The 20,852-nt window shown below is 41.1% G+C and overlaps 1 protein-coding gene across 3 annotated transcripts in view; it reads right to left on the bottom strand.

Annotated features, from left to right (window-relative positions):
- The window catches only part of SPTLC3 (serine palmitoyltransferase long chain base subunit 3), a 96,413-nt gene extending 78,332 nt beyond the window's left edge, over positions 1–18,081 (bottom strand). For 2 of the 3 annotated variants that reach the window (XM_005147464.4, XM_031047549.2), the window contains exon 1: positions 17,654–18,081. In XM_005147464.4, the coding sequence (XP_005147521.1) occupies positions 17,654–17,770 (117 nt within the window). In that variant the 5' untranslated portion in view covers positions 17,771–18,081. The remainder of the gene's footprint in view (positions 1–17,653) is intronic. The other variant, XM_031047548.2, reaches the window with a different exon arrangement.
- Positions 18,082–20,852: the final 2,771 nt, after the last annotated feature.

Below are 20,852 nucleotides of genomic sequence, written 5' to 3'. Positions count from 1 at the left end.
TTATTCATAATTGTAACCTGCTTGGCTTATGACACTCATGTTTTTTCTATCTACCTGATGAGTAATCTGAATATGCGAAACTAACCACTATTAGATAAATTAGATATCATGCAACTGAGAAATTAGTTTTCCTGTTCCAAAAGTGATCAGTACCCATACATAAGGACCTATTTCTGGCAGCTCTAGGGACATCCATCCATTCCAATATCTCACTTGTGCATGCCATTTTGATTTTATTCGCATTTTTTTCCAGTTTAATTGTCTTTTCAAAACAAAGAATGCTTCGAAGTCTTCAAAGGCAATGTTCTTATCTACTCAATTGGTAAAGCAATGCTGTTTATGAGCTCTGCTGAGTTTTACATGTTGAACAATATGGGCTGAACAAACCCAGCTAAACCCAAAATCGCAAACTCCCGTTCAGTTTGGCAATTATCTGCCAGAACATGTGAATAGGTAAAGGGCAGGTGCGTCTGCTTGTTTTAACCATGGCTAAATGAGGTTAATATAGAAACAAGACTCCAGCAGTTGTTTCATGTTAGAGAAAGAAGTTCTTTCTCTAATAGCATTGAAATTAATACTGGCTCATTTGCCTCTACCAAGAGATTCAGGAAATTGCACTCGAAGATTTATCATCAGAATTGGTAACTGTCATGGTGATCTCATGGGTAAAGCTCATTCCTATTTTAAGAAGGTATAGCTGACAAATACAATTGCCTACACATGATTGATGCTCATCTCGCATACCTGTGCTGAAATACTGCATCACAAACCCTGAGTCCTGTGGAAAATGACCTGTTTTTTTTAGCCACACAGCTAAAAGGGAATGTAGCACAGCCAAGAATGCAACACACTGCACAACAGTGACTAAACGTAGCCTTGAAATGTCATCTATAAGCCAGGGAGATGTATAGGGCTGGAACAAAGGAAGGTAGAAATAAACAGGAAATGGTGAAGTCTGCAAACAAATCACTGTCAGTCATGGTGGTTACTTACTGAGAAGCATCAGGGTGAGGAGATATTTTGATTAGCTTCATCAGCAAAACTCAGAGCAATAAGAAAACTAAAGAACCCTCAAACCATCCTCTGTCAGTCATTTAGACTACATTTTTAAGACAAAACCCTTCTTTGGATATCTAGTTAAAAGCTAGTTAAGAGGCTTTCCATACTATTCAAGTTAGTTTGCCAATGACACCAAACTGTGTGGTTTGGTTGATACGCTGGAGGGAAGGAATGCCATTCAGAGGGACCTTGATACACTTGTGAGGTGGGCTGATGCCAACCTCATGAAGTTTAGCCATGACAAGTGCAAGGTCCTACACCTGGGTCAGAGCAACCCCAGGCACAGGTACAGGTTGGGCAAAAAGGAAATTCAGGGCAGCCCTGTGGAGAAGGACTTGGGGGTGTTGGTCAATGAGAAAATGAACATGAGCCGGCTTCAATGTACACTCACAGCCCAGAAAGCAACCGTATTCTGGGCTGCATCAAAAGGAATGTGACCAGCAGGTCAAAGGAGGTGATCCTGCCCCTCTATTCTGCTCTCATGAGACCTCACTTGGAGCATTGTGTGCAGTTCTGGTGTCATCAACATAAAAAGGACATGGAACTGTTGGAACAAGTCCAGAGGAGGCCACGAGGATGATCAGGGACTGGAGCACCACCCTTATGAAGACAGGCTGAGAGAGTTGGGTCTGTTCAGCCTGGAGAAGAGAAGGCTGCATGGAGACCTCATAGCAGCCTTCCAGTATCTGAAGGGGGCCTATAAGGATGGTGAGGAGGGACTCTTCATTAGGGACTGTAGTGATAGGACAAGGGGTAATGGGTTGAAACTTAAACAGGGGACGTTTAGATTGGATATAAGGAAGAAATTCTTTACTGTGAGGGTGGTGAGGCACTGGATTGGGTTGCCCAGGGAGGTTGTGAATGCTCCATCCCTGGCAGTGTTCAAGGCCAGGTTGGACAGAGCCTTGGGTGTTATGGTTTAGTGTGAGGTGTCCCTGCCCATGGCAGGGGGTTGGAACTGGATGATCTTAAGGTCCTTTCCAACCCTAAGTATTCTATGATTCTATGATTATATAAGTAGCCCTGAAAAACAAAATATTCTAATTATGATTACCTTAATCTTAAGGAAGATACAGTTAAAGCTCTCTTAAAAGGCCTAACCACCAACCTTCAGCCCAAGCTTACAGAAACTACCTGTCAAAGATATGCATACATTCCATTTCTGTCTTTTGCATCCATTCTGCTTTCTGTTATGCTGATGTCCTGAAATACAGCTCCCACTAGAATGCCATTGCTGAGTAGGTGAGATACTTGATCAGTAGGAGATTAACTGAAAACCTGCAGCCTTTGTGAAATGGATAGAAGCCAGCTAGATGAAAATGATGAGTCTGAATCTGCTCATTTTTGGACCAGTCTCCTTTAAAGATGAAGAACTGATGCGCGACTGAATTAGGATTGAATTAATGTGAAACAGTAAGTATAACATTTAATTTGAACTCAAGTTTTATCTGTAGCTAGACTGGTAGAGTAGAAACATCCCATGAGAAATAAGACTAAGATACATTTTTCTATCCTGACTTACTAGCAGCAACTAGAACAGGAGGTGGGTCAACTGCTCTACACAATACTGGTAACAAATCACTGATATTGGAAAATGTGGGCAAACTTGGATGAAAATTCCTGTGAATGAAGGTACATTTAATAGATACTGCTCCTACGTATACCAAGCATTTTACAAGAGGATAGAAAAAAGTCTTCATCTCGGCAAGTTTACAAACTAAATCAATTCCAGAGAAATTCAATTGGAAGATACGCACCATGCAGAAATGAACTAGAGCAGAATAAAGAGAGCACCTTGAACTCTGGGAATAATAAATTCTGGGTTTCTACATCTGTCTTATGTTGACTGAGTTTGGTGTCAAATAAAGTAACATATTGACAGAAACTTCCTTCTTATTTGAGGCACAGATCCAATCTCTTTTCTACTGTAGATTCTCTTGGGTACTGGAGGAATGAATTCATGCTGCAGCTTCTCTTTCAACAGGGAATGTGCAGGGCTTTTCTCCTGTGCCTAGCTGCTTGCTTTAAGGAAGAAGTAGATGATAAGCCTTTGTCAGATCTGACTGAAAACGGCTGACTAGTTCACAAGTCATTAAGGAGTTGATAGATAGTATCATTAAATAAGTCTTATTTCTGTAGGAAATGAAGCCAAAACCAACCAAGATTGACTGCTACCATGCTGAAAGAACAAACCACATATGTGGGTTTTTTTTTCCCCTCATACAACACTCCCCTTCCTGAACCACATACATTTTTTACACCTATAAAGTGTTCAGCAGGGAATAAAAACAAGCCAAGCTGATATTCTAAGCAAATGCACATCTTGTCATTGAATGAAATTTTGTTTCCTGTAAATGTGAACAACTTTATAACAAAATGATCAGATTACAAGGCTTTGTTTCTCATCAGGTATATAGTGAAACAATCAAAGCAGCCAAAGTCTCTGACACGATACTGATGAAATCAAACAAAAACCTGCTATGCTTCACTTACATAAATCCATATAATTCTCAGCCTACAGCAAGAAATGTTTTAAAAAGGTTTCTAGTTATACTGAATCACAGGTATAAAAACCTACTGATAGTACCTTATCTCTGCAAATTTTACAGTATTTTCCACCTATTGATGGGTAAAGCAGATATTTCCCTTCTGATTTGCTTGATTTAACTGTGCTGTGCTGAAAACAAAGTTCATACCAACATTTTAAATCACAGCAATTAATGTATACTTTGGGCTAGGGTTGCAATGGAAGCTGACAGGGCTCCATTTTTTGGTCTGCCATGCTTGGCGATGCCATCTTGTTCCTTACTAGCAGAGAGTCGGTTGACTTTCACTCTTGCGTAACCTGTAGAGATGCATCTCTAATACAAAAGCCACAGTGATTTCTTCACCAGATCAAAGACGTGATGACAAAACTTCCTTTATATAGTAAGGCAATAAAGAAATTTCCCTTGTCACAACAGAAACTTAGGAAGAGCCAAGATGCTAATGAAGTGCAGAGAAGAGCTTGTTGGAAATGGATGGGTGAACATGTGTGCTTGGGTAGACATTGTGCATTGGGAAGACATGGAGGGAGATGGAGGGATTTTGCAGACATTACTTCATGCTGGAAACTGCTGCTATAATGAGAAGTCCTCTTGCTGGGTTACTACACTGAGCATCAAAGCCCAAAGGCCAGGGCTTCGGGTAAGCTATCCATCCTTACATTGGACATACCAAGAAAACCCAACAGCCTCCTTGCAGCCCTTCTTGTTCCTGTATATCTCTGCTTAAAGACAGTAATTATTTTTTTGCAGAATTTTATCTCTTTAGCTTTCACTGGTGAGCAAAGGATGTGAGGAGGCCAATTAATTCCTTTTGAGGGATGAAATAAATTACACCTCTCTTGGGACAAAAGGTTTAACCCAAGCGAAACTGAATTTTATTAATGCTACTCCTCAGTTCCCAAATCACATCTCCTGTCTCAGGACACAAACTCACTCCTAATTATCTTACCAAGTCTTACTAATGTACATAACATATCCATCATTTCACACTACTGCATGTCAATATACCAGTTCCATTCACATACATCTGAAAATAAAGACAGCTTACAGAATTCATAAGCTTTCTATCCCTTGAAAATGTGGATTTTAAGAACAAGCAAATAGATTTAGCATATACAGCAGCATATTTGTCACAGAATAAAAGGCAAAAACAGTAACTATTTTCTTTAAAAGGTGTGGAATTTGGCAAATGATCACTTTTGCTTTGGAATCTGTAATTATTCCTGCTTGATGGTGGGTAAGAATTAGATTGTAGAAACAAAAGCTCTGAGTTCAACTTGGAGAGACACCATTTAAGAATTCCACTGAAAACCAAAACTTATCAATAGACAAGTTACATCCACATGGGATTCTTCCTTGGTTACTTGATAACTTAACTGTGCTTTTCTTAATGGGGGATGAAACAGGACACATGGAGAAAGCAGAATCTACTGCATAACACCCTTTACATATTTACCCCCAGATGCACCAATGCAACACGTAAAGACTCATAAAAATCTCACAATTGGTTCTCTTATAACCTAAGGCAAGTGAAAAGAAACTGAGGATGATGACCCATAGGTGATAAATGGTTGTGATTAGAAGAGAGGAAAAGGGGTGGAGATTGCATCAAAACAGTTTAACAGTGTTTGTATTCTTCATGATCAAAGGAGAACAACAGAAGCCAAGAAGGTTTTCTTCTTTGGGATTAACACACCCTTGCACCTGCTAGAACCTCCCAAACAATCTTAGCACCCACATATGCAAACAAAATGCTGTTTATATAGCAGTGATGCAAGGATAGAACTGCACAGGAGAGCAAAGCCTTATATAAAGAAGATAGGACGCCAAGAGATGTGCAGACACAGATTTTTTGTGCCAAAGTAAGAAGTTCTCTTTGAGCATGACTGATGTCAAGAGTTGCTGAAAGTTCAAAAGCTCAAACTCATGAACTTACATGAACATGATCTTAAAAAGCTAGAAAAATACATCGATTTTTCAAATGCTTTCTTGGACCATGAAATTACTTCAACAAAAGTTCATTCACTTTGAATTGTTTCATTCTTTGAGTCTGTATCTGAGATTTTGAGGCTGATCAGCAGGTGGCCTGAGGAGGAGATGTATTTGATCAGATCAAGGGGCTGAGATGCTTTCAGGGCACAGCTGACAATAAGGTACAATGTGACAAGCATGGGTGGTCTTAAATGTATTTCTCAAGTTACATTCCTGGCCCCCAGGGTTCCCATCTTGACACATGGCTGTTAAGACTGGATAGAAACAACTGTACCCTGCCCTCTCTAGGCAGTGGCTTTGGGTGATCTTTACAGATCTCCCCCCCAACAGAGTGCACAAAAACCTGATCACAGATACCTTTGTCATCAGGAAGTACAGCCTGGGGACCACAGAGGGAGCAATGTGTCTTTCAGACACAGTTGTGTTTATCTTTCCAAAGACAAGCACAAAGTTTTGTGGAAACACAAGGAATAGACAGAAAAGTGAAATACAGGGACAGACTGAGGTACTGAAGAACAGCCCCAGGAAGCTTAAGAATGTACAAATGGCTGCTGCTGTTTCACTTGTAGGCTGACAGCTTTGAGACTGCTAGAAGATTACCCAGGTTGAAGCCTCAGATAGACAAGTGTGAGTCACAGAGAGGGATGTATGGCAGTTCTTCAGACAACATGAATCATCAGCAGTGACAGGGAAGCAGAAACTCCAATGGAAGTTCCTGGGGGAAGCAGAGTGCAGCATGATGTCAGCTGAAATGGCTGCAAATCTCAGCTCCCCACTGCAAAGTTCCATATTTCTATTGCTGAATGAATAAATCCTCACTTCTTGGTAGGCTAAGGGGAAAAATGGGTCTTTCAGAAGAGGGGGATTGACAGAGCACATGTCAAGGCCTGTGCTTGGCCAAAAGAATAAAGGAAAGGATACAGCTGAATAATATCTAAGAAAACTGAGATGATCAGAAGAACAGACAAGACTACACTGCTTGTTCTCCCACAAATTCAAAGTGCTACAAGAGTGAGAAAGTCATCTGGCCAGAACAAGTTTGTGCTAAGACATGGGTGCACAGAGATGGTACCTGCCCTGGGAATTCAGCTCTTCTCATTGCAGTTTTATACTGAAGACATCACACTAAATGCTCTAGCTATTTGGCTGAACTGGTATAGGGTGCCCAGAGAAGCTGTGGCTGCTCCATCCCTGACAGTGTTCAAGGCCAGGTTGGATGAGGCTTGGAGCAACCTGGTCTAGTGGAAGGTGTCCCTGCCCATGGCAGGAGGTTGGGACTGGGTGAGCTTTAAGGTCCCTCCCAAACCAAACCATTCTGTGATTAATATATCCTAACCTGTGAAATGCCCCAGCTCCTTTTTGGTCTGGCACACAACACAGCTGGTTCTTCCTGCCTGCTCTTCTCCTTAAACAACACTTTCCTTCCCAATTCAACATACATCCCATAGTGACAGCTCTCAGACAATAGTCTCACAAGACTTCTGGCTTGATTGCTTTCTAAAAGTGTTTCCTGTGGAAAAACTAGCTGCCAGGAATGGCAGGAATTCTCTGGCCGAGCCACTGGTCATTGTAGGGAGATTTAATTTCCTGTTTTGCTGGTTAATGCCACAGACCTCGCCACAACAGAAGTTTCTTTAAATAGATATTTAAAAATAACAAGTCATGAGAGAGTTCATATGTCTGGTGGCAGCAGAAACTGACCTGCATAGGCATCCCTGCCCATGGCAGGGGGGTTGGACCTGGATGATCTCAAGTTCCTTTCCAACCCAAACCATTCTATGGTTCTATGATAAATTAAGGGATCTGTATGTCTCCTAGCCTATAAAACAGGATTTGAATCCCTACAACATGTTTGCAAACAGCATTCTCTGAGAAGCATCATGATGTTAGGTAATAGTCTGGTGAAAACACTGGTTTTATAGAGACTGTGGGAAAATAATGGAAGATTGGTGGGAAGGATTATAAATATAGTCAAATGACCTGAAGCTGAAGAGTAGAAAACACACATATACTAATTGTTGTTTAGTCTTGTGTGTTGGTAAAGTGGAAAATCTGTCCTTAAATAGCATAGGCCTGTGACTGACTTAGAATCAAACATGCTTGAGACATGCTGTGGGACAGATCAAAGCACAGTGGCAAACTCCATCTACACTGATCCCTGAAATACAGGAGAAAACAGAAGGTTTGGTCATCCTCTGGCATTGACTGAGCTCCATGGCACCTGCATCTCCATTGGATGGCCCAATACTGAGTGCTGAACCTCAGTGGCTACTTTACTGGCTACATGGGCCCTGTCAAAAGCATGGCCTGAAATAGGTGATGGGATGATGGTTATCCCCAGATAACGGGAATGTCTATGTATGTATTGCCATGGAAAGCAGCACTGGATTCTTCTCACAGGTTAACAGGGAGATCGGAATGGTTATTAGTTACTGGACTGGGAGCTCTTGACTGTGAAGTTGTTTTACTATGGAGTAAAATGAGAGAACGGGAAAAGGAAGTTGGGACTTTACAAGATACAACGGCAATTGTGCAAGAAGTAATTACTACTCTAGCAGAGCGGTGCTATGGGCTGCAAGATACTGCAGAACAGTTGATAGTGTGTATTGCCAACAAATTAGCTGGGGAGTGAGTGATCAGCTGTGCTGATCTTAGCTGCTGGCTGGGGTTAAACCATGGCAGCCCTTTTTGGTACCCAATGTGAGACATGAAAGTTTTAAGACAGATTTGATTAGAATGTGCTAGTTCAAACTCATAGTTGTTTCTGCTGTTGAGCTGTTAATTGATAGGCTTCTGTGCTTGGGATGGGCCTTGATTACCTTATTGTCTGTTAATGTCCAGTGTTCCTTGGTGGCTGCTTTTTGCTTTCACTGCCTGCTGTACTGATCATCATCTCACTCTGCTGTGCCTGGGGACATTCTGATAACAATGGTGGCTCATGTATTGATTATGGGATTCAGTCAGACAGGGAGCAGTAACAAGAGGTATCAAACTGCAGATTCTAGAGAAGCATCCACCTCAGTCAAACCCTTGGTTATACCAGCAGTCATAAATGATACAGGTCATGTAAATGCCCTAACAAATACCTTGAGAGAAACCGGGGCTGTAACTCTGGGACCGTCTGTGCGGGTGGTGAATAAAGAAAATCTGGTAAAATCAAGGAGTTACATTGCAGGCAATGAGGAAACAAATGTGGAATAACCTTGTCCAAGTTGGTGTCCCACAGTCAGAAATAAATGGGATTACATCGCCAGAAATGTTTCTCTGATGGCAAAAGTTAGCTCCTAAGCAAAAGAAGCCAACCACCCCTGGCCACACCACTAACTCTGTGCCCATCTTCCACCCTGCTCACCACTTCAAGGCAGGGCACTAAATGGAAAATGCCAGAACAGCAGAAATGAAGGGTAGATCTCCCAGAATTGCTGCCACTGTAGCCTCTTACTGTGAGGGGGACTGACACACCTATATTCCTTTAACCATAAAGTCTGAGGGGATTTTACACGTGTCAGCTCTAGTGGATTCTAGAGCTGAAGTTGCTACATTACACAGTAATAATAAGAATAAAGAAGCCACATCACAGATCTGTGGAGACAGAGGAAATCTGACCCCTGCCCTCTGAGCTAAGGTTACCTTAGCGGTGGGAAACACAACTCCATTTACTAGGATAGTGTTAATTGCCCCAGTGAAAGAGTATATCTTGGACATTGATTTGTTGGCAAGATAAGCAATACTTTAAATGATTGATCTTAATTCAAGACTCCACAAGCAGGATTTGCTATTTGATCCATAGCCATCTTGCATGGATTCCAGAAGTGGGATCCTGTTGTGCTGCCCATCCTTGCAAGGTGCTAACTGTAAAACACTATCATATTCCAGGGGAGAAAGATGAAATTATTCAAACCATTCAGGCACTTCAACAAGCAGGAATTGTTCAGGAAACCATGACTGCTTTTAGTAATCCTACTTGATCAGTTCAAAAACCAGACAGCACTTGGAGAATGACTGTAGGTTATAGAGAATTGAATAAAGTCACCCCCCACTTGCAGTTATGGTACCAAACATAGCTACTCTTATAGAAAGTCAGCAAAAATTTACTACCCTGGAAGGTGGTGACAGATTTTTGCTACCCATTTCTTTTCAATAGCCATTATGTACTTATAAAGCATGTACGTGTAATTGTGCTATTTGTACACAGCTACATTTAAGGGCATTGTATAGGCTATGGGGAAAGATAGAATGAAGTCAGTGAGCCTTGAATACCTGGCAGGCTGATTACACTGGCCCCATGCTCCTTTTGAGGTAGTGGCAACATGAATTCAATGCAGTGGATATGTTGTCAGGACTGGCTTTTGCAAAACCTACCAAATATGCTAAGCAGCACAACACAACTGAAGCTTTAGAACAACACATTCATCAATACACACCTCCTCATCAAATAAAGTGACCAAGGAACACACTCTATTGGACATAATGTCCAAGATTGTGCTCAAGGGCTAAGGCTAGATTCGATATTCCACATTGTCTACCATCCCCAACCTAATAGCTTGATTGAAAGAATGAATGGGACTTTGAAGGAACAATTAAAGATGTTAACTATTAGTAAAACAATAAACACTGGAGTTCACATCTTACTAAAGCAGTTTTTGTCTTAAATAGCCAGAATATTCATAATCAAACCCCATACAATTTTAATACAACACCTCCAGAATGAAATATGGTAAGCACTGAAATTCTTCCAGATGATATCTCCCCCAAAATACTAACTCCAGGGGAAAATGTAATCATGTAAATCCCAGTGGCTGTATTGCAGAATTATGCTATGCTAATACCATTTGATGTTAATGGTCCTCATCGTTACTTTTTCTAGGAAGGTAATGGGCATACACCAAGAAACATTACAAAATCGATTGGTGGTAGAATATCTCCTTCTTTGACACCATAAACACTGCTCCAGTTTTGAAGACATGTGTTGTTTCAACATAACTGATGAATCAGCCAGCATGGAGGCTGACATTCAGCATCTTGAGAGCTTAAAGCATCAAATAAAACAATCTACTGGTGGTGCCTGGCTGGTTGAGTGGTGTAATTCCCTGACAGGATGAATGGAACACCCAATTCAGAGCATTATTGTAGTGATATGTTCCCTCCTTTTTCTATATGTGTTTATTATGTGCCTCTAAATTTCCCTGCTCTACACCCCACAAGCCCAAATGGACACCTCCAGCTTTGTCAGTCTCAATGGAAATGGTGTCTTAAACAAGGGGGTGGAATTTGGGAAAATGATGGAACATTGGTAAGGATTATAAACATGCTCCTGCCTGTGTCAGCTCACACAGAGATGCAGGTAGCCCTCAAGCAGCCATTATCTTATCCTATTGCCCATTCTATTCATGAACTTGCTTCTGCAATGTCCTGCAGTCAGCTATGCCCCTGGCTGACATAGTAGGTAGAAAATGCACATTACCTTGCCTGCTTCTAAAGACTAGACTGCTGTTTACAGCTTGCAAATGAAGTTAATTCTCATGCTGAAGGGACACAAGTAAACAGGCAATGGGACAAGCCACTTCATGGCTTTCTTTTACTATCTCTACTGAGCAAGAGTAAGCTGCTTGCCAAGTAATTACCCACAGAAGCCTCACTGGGGCTTTGGTTCAATTCTGTCCAGTTTTACATCACTGCAGCTGACTCTCACCAAAGAAATACTGTGTCCTTATGCTAAAGGGTCACAGACTCACTTAGGCTGGATGGGGCCTCAGCTGGTCTCTGGTTTGTCCTTGTGTTCAAAGGCAGGTTAACACCTAATTCCCAGCAGGGTGCTCAGGGTTTTTCCCAGCTGGGTCCTGAAAGCCTCTATGATGAAGGCTCCAGAGCAACATGTCCCAGTGTTACCTGTATGTTGAAGCTTTTTTTTTTCCCATATATGAAACCTCTCCAGCCTCCAGGCAAAGTATGAACCATTAACCACTACTCTTTGAGCCCAATGATCCAGCCAGTTATTAACCCATATAGTAGTCTACCCATTGAGACCGTAATGTCCCAAGGAGCATAAGAGGACAGTATTACTAGAGTCAGGGTAGATGACATCCATCATTCTGCCCTCTTTCACAAATCTGGTCACTTCATCATAGAATACAATCAGTCAGACAAACATTGTTTGTATTTGCTACAACCATGCTTGCTATTCCTTACCTTCCCCTATATGAAACTACATTTCCTAGAAGTTATCCTATCTTTTGAAAACACATGAAGCATTTGTCTTTCTGAAGATATCAGGGATGATTTTTGATCTGTCAAAGATGGTAGTGTGTGATAGCAATATGACATCAGCCGGCACGTTTGGATGCTTCCTTCTGATCCCATTCACTTGTGTGTGTTCTCAATAGATCCAGGACTCAATTGTCTTCCGCTACTGGTAGTTTGACAACAAAGAGTCTTGGAAGACTTCGGTGGTGAAAGAAAGCATGGAATACCTCAGCCTTACCACTAAGTTACCCACGCCATTCAGCAATGAGCCACATTTCATGTGTTTGTTCATTTACTACTGATGTAGCTATAAAACCTCTTCTTGTTTCCCTTGATGTTTCCCCACAAATGTTGACTCCTGGTGAGCTTTGTATTTCCTGATACCATTCCTTCATGCCCCTGAAATGTTTGAAAATTCCTATTTCATAACCAAATTTCTGCTTCTGCCTTTTGTATATTGCCTTTTTTTTTTTTGCACTGCAGATTAATCATAGGTTATCTGTTTAGCTGAGCCAGCCTCCTGATACATTCACCTGTTTCATGCTCTTGTGCTAAGAGGAGGTTGTCCTTAAAGACCTGATATGTTCTGTCTTCCAAGCCAAAGCGAAGCACTATACACTGCTTTTGCCAGGCAGGGCTCAACCTACCAGAATTTAGTTAGCTGAATTAAGAGATTTAAGGTGTTAACACAGTAGTGACTCCATCCCTACAGGAAACTTATTGTGCCATGTGATCCCTAGCCCTGCATGTAAAGTCTCATGCAACACACAGGTAACAGTGACTCTTGTAGCAATGCTTAACATGCCTACACACTTGTCACATCTCAGTCTGCAGAAAGACTTCTTCAACATTTCCTGCTTCCAATGCATTGAGCTCATCACATAGCAGAGTAAATGACAGAAACAAGGGTGTGGATCTGAGACCTGTGATTATTAGCTGAGAGTGCCGGTACAAAGCAACAAATTTCTGGGGCTCGAAACCAAGGAGAAGAGAAGGCAGGAACTGAGGATGAGGAGGTCATGTCTGTGGTGCAGCTGAAGTAACAGGGGTAATAATTGGTAGAGAACTGTGACTGGAAACCAAGTCTCAGTATTTACTTGTCATCACTACAGCTATGAAACCCAGAGGGCTTATGACGATTGAGCTTTCCACTAATGCATGCGCAGTGGAACAGGTTCAAAAGGCTTAGGTGCTACAGGTAAAATAAGCTGGGCCTAGCAAAGTCCCTTTTCAGTTTGTTTTTACCCAAAGCAACACCAAGAAATGAAGATACTTCAGAAGAAGATGATTCTGTCAGTAGGTCACTTTATGGTTGTGTAGCTGAGGCTGCAACCATTCTGAAAGGCTGTGTCTGATCAGCCTTAACCCTCCCTTCTTCCTCTTCTCTCATTAATAAACCTGATCATGTGACTCTAATTGTGGGAATCAGCTTATATTTTCCCCACAGGAGTCATTAACATTTGTATTGAGTTTGCATCCAAAATGCCCCAGTTGCATAACCCCTGCAAGCACACATGAAATAAGTGCTATCTGTATATGTGAGAGGACAGAGCACAGAGAAATTACAGGAGGCATTTGCAACATACAAGAAAATGATTCCTATGAGAGCAGTTGCAAGGCATATTCCTTTCACAACTGTCTTTTTAAACAACCAATATTTCTTTAAGACCTTCACTAGGGAGTAAGTGACATTGAAGTGCACAAAGAGGAGGAAGAAAAGCAGGGGAGCCAAAAGCATGGCAGGTACTAAGGCAGCTGCTGGAATGTCAAATCAATAGCAGAGTAGAACAGTTAGGAGGGGGACCGGATGTCACAGGACAGAGGGTAAATATAATCAGCTTCTGAACTGTAGAACCCCCAGATGGCAGAAGCTAACACATTTTGGGGCTATCAAATAAGTAAGGCAGATGTTGCTGCGTCTGACCTAATCCTAAACTCTTATTTTCTTCCAGAAGGGAGACTGAAAGCCCTAGAAAAGGCTGTAGTGCTGTTCACTGCAAGTGAAGTGCCATTCTCAATGCAAGCTAATGTCATTCTCAGTGCAGAACAGAAAAAAAATGAATTTGCAAATAGTTTTATACTGTCTTGAAGATATCCAAGGAAATGATCTATCAAAAAAATTGCTGCATGTATACTTTAGGAAAAAATGTTTCTATTAGACAAACATATTTATCTTTTTAAAAATCCAATGTTCCCTACAATTGACACCCAATCAACAGCAATATAACAGCAAAAGAAACCATTGTTAGGAAAGTACCTTCTCCTGAATACTACAATTGCATAAATAAATAGGTTATCTATTGAACTGTGCTTTGGATAAAGGCAAGTCCAGGCTACAAGTTCTGGAAGAACATAAAGCATCTGCCTGTCTTGAAAGCTTTAAATGGAGTGAGAGACATGGCGCACAACCCACCTGCCAAAGCTTATGTCCTTACTCTGGCCCACCTTCCAATGAATCATACCATCACAGAATGGCTTAGGTTAGAAGGGACCTTAAAGTTCATTCAGTTCCACCCCTCTGCTACAAGCAGGGACACCTTCCCCTAGACCAGGTTGCTCCAAGCCCAGTCCAGCCTGGCCTTGAACACTGCCAGGAATGGGGAAGCCACAGCTTCTCTGGGCAATCTGTGCCAGTGCCTCACCACTCCCATTGAGAAGAACTTCTTCCTAATACGTAATCTAAATCTCCCTTCTTTCAGTTTAAAGCCATTCCTCCTTGTCCTATTCCTACATGTCCTTGTAAAAAGTCCCTCTCCAAATTTCTTGTAGCCCTTCTTTAGGTATTGGAAGGTTTCTATAAGGATATATGCTACAAGGAATGCAAGGATGCATGGCTGTGGGGATGTGGTTAGGCCTGGGTTCATCACTATGTGGAAATCTGTGCTATCAGCTAGAACTGAACGAGTCAGACTTAAAATAATCACAGAAGCCATTCAAACCAGCAGTCCCACCCCAAAGGTGTAGATCTCTTTCCCCACAAGAGCAGTATCTCTTCTGGTAGGATGCTTCCCTACTTCTTTATCACTCGGATACCTCCTTTCCTGTCCTTGGTATGCCACAGCTTGCTAGAAGCAAAGAGAACCTCCCTACTCGCCCACATTTGATCATCCCTAATTGCCTTCCCCAAACCATTAAACAAAATACTTTCTTTGGTAACCTGGGGGTTTTGCTGTATCAGAATTGCTTCTCTCTTTCTGTCATGCACTCACAGACACAAAAAGTGTCCTTACATCATTAAAATGTGAAACACATTGTTCCTGAGCCAGTGTTTTCAAAAACAGTGTTTCCAAAGCTAGCATTTCCTGAAGCCAGTGCTTCCTGTGGGCTCCCTAGATAAAAGGGTTTATGGAGCAGATTTCTGCAAAGCCTGGTGTTCCAGTCAGTCAATTGTGTGCAACTATTGCTACATATTACTGGCTTAGAAGCCTTCACTGTGCCATCTTGCTGCAGCCTCTGTGCCACCAGTTGCCTCTCTCAAACCAGAATGCTCTCCTTTCCTCCTTGCAAAGTAACACAGCTGTCACCAGCTCCAAGAGTTTCAGAAATGCCACAAGTCTTCAGTGCTACAACCAGCATCATCAGTCATGTCCCCTGAATATCCTAGTACTGTATTTCACCTCCACTGTAAGGTGTTTAGTAGTGAATTAATTTATTCAATAAGCAGTAAAGTACATATACGTGTGTGTGCATGTGTGTGAAAGTGTTAGGGTAAATTGGGTCAAGGTGGAGAAAGAGCAAAAGAGAAGGAAGGAAGGAGGATGACTGGAATCATGACAAACCTGGGTCTGGTCCCTGCACAGAATTCCTTGTGCACCCAGCTGCCATACTGCCTACTCCTCAGATCCCAGCTGTGAAGTGGGAAGCACACCTTAGTGAGGTGTTGCAAATGCAAACACCCTGGAAGACTGTGTGAAGCTGTGCATCTAGAGCAGTATGCCATGTAAACAGCTCAGGTAGGAAGGAACAGTATCTGTTCGTGTAGAGTAGGATAAAGCATAAGTACCCAACAGGGTGAGGCAGCTGGGGTGGAGAAACAGACCAGACAGGAATGGGGAGATTCCTACCAGGAATGAGATTCCTGGTTCATACAGGACTCCTGTCTGTTATTGTTTCCTTCTTTCCTAATCTGTGTTTGAAGCAGGGAGAGAGGTGAAATGGCATGTAATTCGGACACAGTGCTAGACCCGGACATTCCAAATCTGCCTGCGATAAGCCTCCTGAACTTTCTAAGGCTTCGTTTCCTCACCACTTCCTCAGCCATGGATGGTATTTATCAGTGGTGCGGTGCTTCTTTCACACATCACATGGCAGGGTAAAACCTCCTGTCCTTCAACCACATGGTGCTTGTGAGACCTTACTAACCTAGCAGATACATCCACTAACATTTTCCTCCATTTCTTTGCCACCCCTTTCAGGCCACTCTTTATTTCCTTTTTGCTCACCCTCAGCAATATTCTCCTTTACTTCTCTAGCCATGGCTTTCCTATTAAGGAGGAAATTCTAATTAATCCCCTAATGGGAGTCTACTGCTTTCAAAACTGCTCACTTGCAGCAGGTTAACAATAACTGAATGGCAAGGCTTATTGAAATTTGCCACTCAAAGTGAAAGCAGAGATTTCAGACATCATTGCGACAAACAGCTAATACATAAAATGATGACATATAAAAGGATGCCAGATTAGGTTTCTGGAAGTGAATCCCAAGAAAGGCCTTTCAATCATTGCACAAGCGTTTTTGCTTTCCTCATCCTACTACACAAGCCAAAGATTGGGAAACACCGGTACCAAGGGAGACACCTAAAGCAGACAATCATTAAGCATGACACTGGGTGTGCCTTCATTAGAGTGCTAGGTGTGTGAGAGCCCCATTTCGAGAAAGATATAAGATAGCAGTTTAGTTCTAAAACAGTGGAGTCCTTACCACAGCCACTGTCTAAAGCTTTCAGCAGGGATGGTTAGGTCAGTGCTCAGGCTCCAGAAGCAACCTTCTCCTCTCCTTTCTCACCATCACACCCCACTGTAAAGCCAGCCTTTTTCTTGTCACTACAAGGCTTTCTACTAATGACCACATCACGATCCAGAATTAGGACACTTCAAGGCAGACAGTAGGTTCTCAGAACAGGCATCGCAGACAGACAACCTGCAGATCTGGGTTCTTTTGGCAGAAGCAGACCTTTGGTTTTGTGGTTTATTCTTTAGGTTGCTACATGCCAAGTGCTCTACAAAACGTTTGCATAAATGGGGAGTGCTGGTTTCAAAAGGAACAGCTTGAGAAACTAGGAAGCAAACTGGCTCGGATTTTAAGCAGTACAAGACTAGAGAGAGCCGGCATCAGTAAAGGGCAGGCATCAGTTAAACCAACCTTGCAGTAATGTAAACATCAAGAAAAGACAGCTTCCCCTGCGTATGTTTTGGTTTTGGTTATACTTGTACAGCAATAAATCACACTTTAAAAACTACTCCATGCACACTTTAAATTGATAAAACAGTGTTCTATTACTGGTTAATGCAACATGAAGTCAACTCCACCATTGGTTAAGCTTTAGAAGGAAACTACTGCATTTCAACATGCAAGTGTTTGTTGTGTTTGATATGAACTAGAGACTAGTTAATCCACAGAACCAGCAGTAAGTTGCAGTTTAGGATAACAGAAAAAAAATCAGCTTCAGGTCCCAAGATTGTAAAACTTAACATATAAGCCCAATCCATACAACCTGTTCAATGGAGACCAAGACTGCCATGAAACTAGCTAAATAAGTAATGTTGCAACTACTTATTTTCAATATAGAGGCAATTAGGGTAAACAAACCTTACCTTCATTCCTTTCGTAATTCCATTTTTCTTATAGATCCCACTTTTTAAGAGGTTATTCTGTTTCTGATGATGATGGTGATGTAGATGTCCATTGCAGACAGCATTGGGATTAGCCATCTGTTTAAATTAGTCAGATTCCCAGTTCTTAAGGGTATCTCAAGTCTTTGCTACAAAAAAAGAGAGTGGGACAAGCAGATAAAGTTCTTGGTTAAGGCCTGAAAGGTATCCAACTGGTCTGTCAGGATTTTCCGGGATGAGAAGAAGATCTATCTTTTGCAATATCTTAGAAACTTAAAACTGTTTCTTTCATATACCTTCAGCCCCAGCAAGCTAGATCGCGAAATACATAGCAGGAGGTGTGCTCTTAAAATCTCTGAGAAATACGTCTCATTGCTGGCTATTGTATGAACACAGCTTCTATGAGTCAACAAGGCTGCTGCAGCTATCAAGAAGTGGGTGGATTCAGAGGCGGAGACACTTAAAGATACATTACCTCTTAAACATCTCCCAGTGAGGAACATTAGAGTTTCTCCTCCTGGTTACACTGAATGTAGAGCTACGTTATTCCATTTAGAGTAATAAAATGCTTGGAAAATTTAAATAGGGTAATCTTTAAAATTACAAGGTTCATCTTGCTCAGAATGTATTGGCTGAAAAAGTAGGATTTCACTGAGTGGAGAAGAACAACTTTTTCTTTTCCTGTTTTTTTAATCTCTTCTTATATAGGTAGCATGATAGAAAAAACATTAATCCTGCAAGGAAATGGAAAACATTTCAGTATTTAAATGACATTTTATCTAGAGCTAGAAACAATATATTTAGCTCTATCCTACAGATGTGTGCACAGGTGTTTACTGGAGTGAACTGTCCCTTTAAGATCAGTTTGGCCAGTAATAGGATAAACGGCATGATATTATAATTAAGAGTAAATGGACTTTTAGAAAGTTTATTAATCTAGTTTTAAAACTAGTCATGTTTTAATCACATATGAAATTACTAAGCAGGACTAACATACATCTTTGCTTTTAAGACACGAGGAAATACTCATGTATAGTGTCTTTGCTGAAGCAAATTCTCATGTTTCAGATTTTAGTGGCAAAACATGAAAGTGTAAGAGTGTCTGGCAGCATTTGATAGAATCTCTTCCTCCCAGAAAGATTAATATTATTATGGAGAGGGATTAAAGGAAAGCTGTATTATAATATCCATTTTGGAAAACAGTAAGGATGAAAGACTGGGAGAATAAAAACACTTGGAGTGTTTTAGCTAGAAAAAAATTACCATGTCAGCAATGAAATGTTAGTGATACACAGAAAAAGCAGCCTACAACTTGAGTATGTAGAACTCAGGAGGTTAAATATTTAGTGAGCCACTGTAAAAATATACAGGGAAACACTGCGTTGGTTTTGAAAACTTGTCTTAGTCATGTATTGATTTGCTAACATGTATTTTCTCCTTTGAAGTGGTTTGCAAAGTGGTATATCTTCAATGGAAAAGTAGGAAATCTTCTGGTCCCTACTTAACATAGGCCTGGACTGTGTTTAAAAGAAGTATCTCTGCATCTTTCCCTCTGCATTTCATCTCATTTCAGAGGTGGCCTGCAGAAACTTCCATTAAGGCCTGCAGAAAACCTCCATGATACACTATGGAGTACATCAACTGAAAAAGCAGTCCATTTATAACCAGGTTTGATTTTTATATCATTTGAAAGAAGCCTTCTACCACATATTTCAATTAATAAGACAGTATTAGTTTTGGTCAAGAAAATAGCCCCTTAACTGACTAGAATGACACAGAAACAGTAAAACATCAGAATGCTTTCCTTCACAATTATACCAGGTTCACCACCAGAACTCAGATTTCCTAGGTTTGTCTTTTTGGTGTTTTTCCTAGGCAAGAATGCCTCATTTCTGTGTGAAAGTCTTCTTTTTAGGCTTCATTAAGGCATCTGCAAGGATAAGTCAATTACAAATTAATCAAGAATATGTAGTGATAAGATAAATTGGTCATGATAAGGGGCTAGAGGTTAATATTTACAGGGAGAAGACTGAGATAAGGACAAACCTGAAGAAGGGTGAAAGAATAGTCAGTGATACTTTCCTGCATCTCTCTCACCTATAGTACCACGACAAATGCAGCACAATGACATAGAGCATAATCTCTGCTCCTGGCAACCCCCTCCCACCAAAATCTTTCTTCATTTGGGAATTGTTTCCTTGACTGTCACAGCAAAACTAAAACCTGTAAAACACATCATCTGTTCAGACAGTGACTGATCATCTTGATCCTGTTGTGATAAAGACAAGGAAACTTACCCAGTGGACTTCTTTCCCTTAACAGTCTCAGTTAGCACCTCTGCCAGGTATGCTTCCCAACAGACTCAGCACCTTTGAGGGCACAAAGTGGTATAATTAACATATCAGGTGTGTCTTATTTGGGTTTTTTTCCCCCCCATTAGGTTTATGGGGAAGTAGCATCTGATTAAATAACAGTTCAGGTGATACAAATTCTGTCTCTAATCCCAGGCTGTAAGTCTACACCTTTCAGGGCCCATGAAATATCAGTGCCCTTATATGAATAAAAAAGGGAATTAAATATGCTACATTAATTTTAGCTTCCAGTGTCTGTAGTATTTAAGATCACAAACAAACACCACTTAAAAAAAATAGACTACTTTTAAATAAGAATTTAAATGAGCAATTTTGAAAACCTCAGAGAACAGCTATCCTTTAGGGTCTCTTTTAACCACACTGTAAAAGCCAGAGCTCACAAAACAAATACCGCTGAAGGCTGAGTAGAATTACTGCCCTGATTCCATTCACAGCAAAAGATTTATAGAAGGGATGAGTCTGGACAAATACACACAGGATACACATCCTGTAAACAGGATGTGGTATTTCTCCTGCAGAAAAAGAAATATGTTGAATTGTGCCCTTTAGAACTCCATCTTATTCAAAGCCATCTGTTACTCAGGCTTCTTTATCCGTATCTATCATGCTACTGATTTGCTGCGCCTAAATCTATTGCTCACAAATATGAAAGTCTATGCATTCTGGACACTGGAGGAAGGACTCAGTGATGTACTTTGCAACACCAAAATGACCAACAGTGATGCCCTGTCTCTTTTTACCATTCTGAGAGGCAAAAGGAAAGAAAACTTACTATGCTGACTATGCAAGAACTGTGTGCATTTAGCTGC

The sequence above is a fragment of the Melopsittacus undulatus genome, chromosome 3 (assembly GCF_012275295.1).
Source record: "Melopsittacus undulatus isolate bMelUnd1 chromosome 3, bMelUnd1.mat.Z, whole genome shotgun sequence".
NCBI lineage: Eukaryota > Metazoa > Chordata > Aves > Psittaciformes > Psittaculidae > Melopsittacus > Melopsittacus undulatus.
The sequence above is the reverse complement of the archived record's forward strand: the minus strand, read 5'-3'. Positions and strand labels throughout refer to the sequence as shown.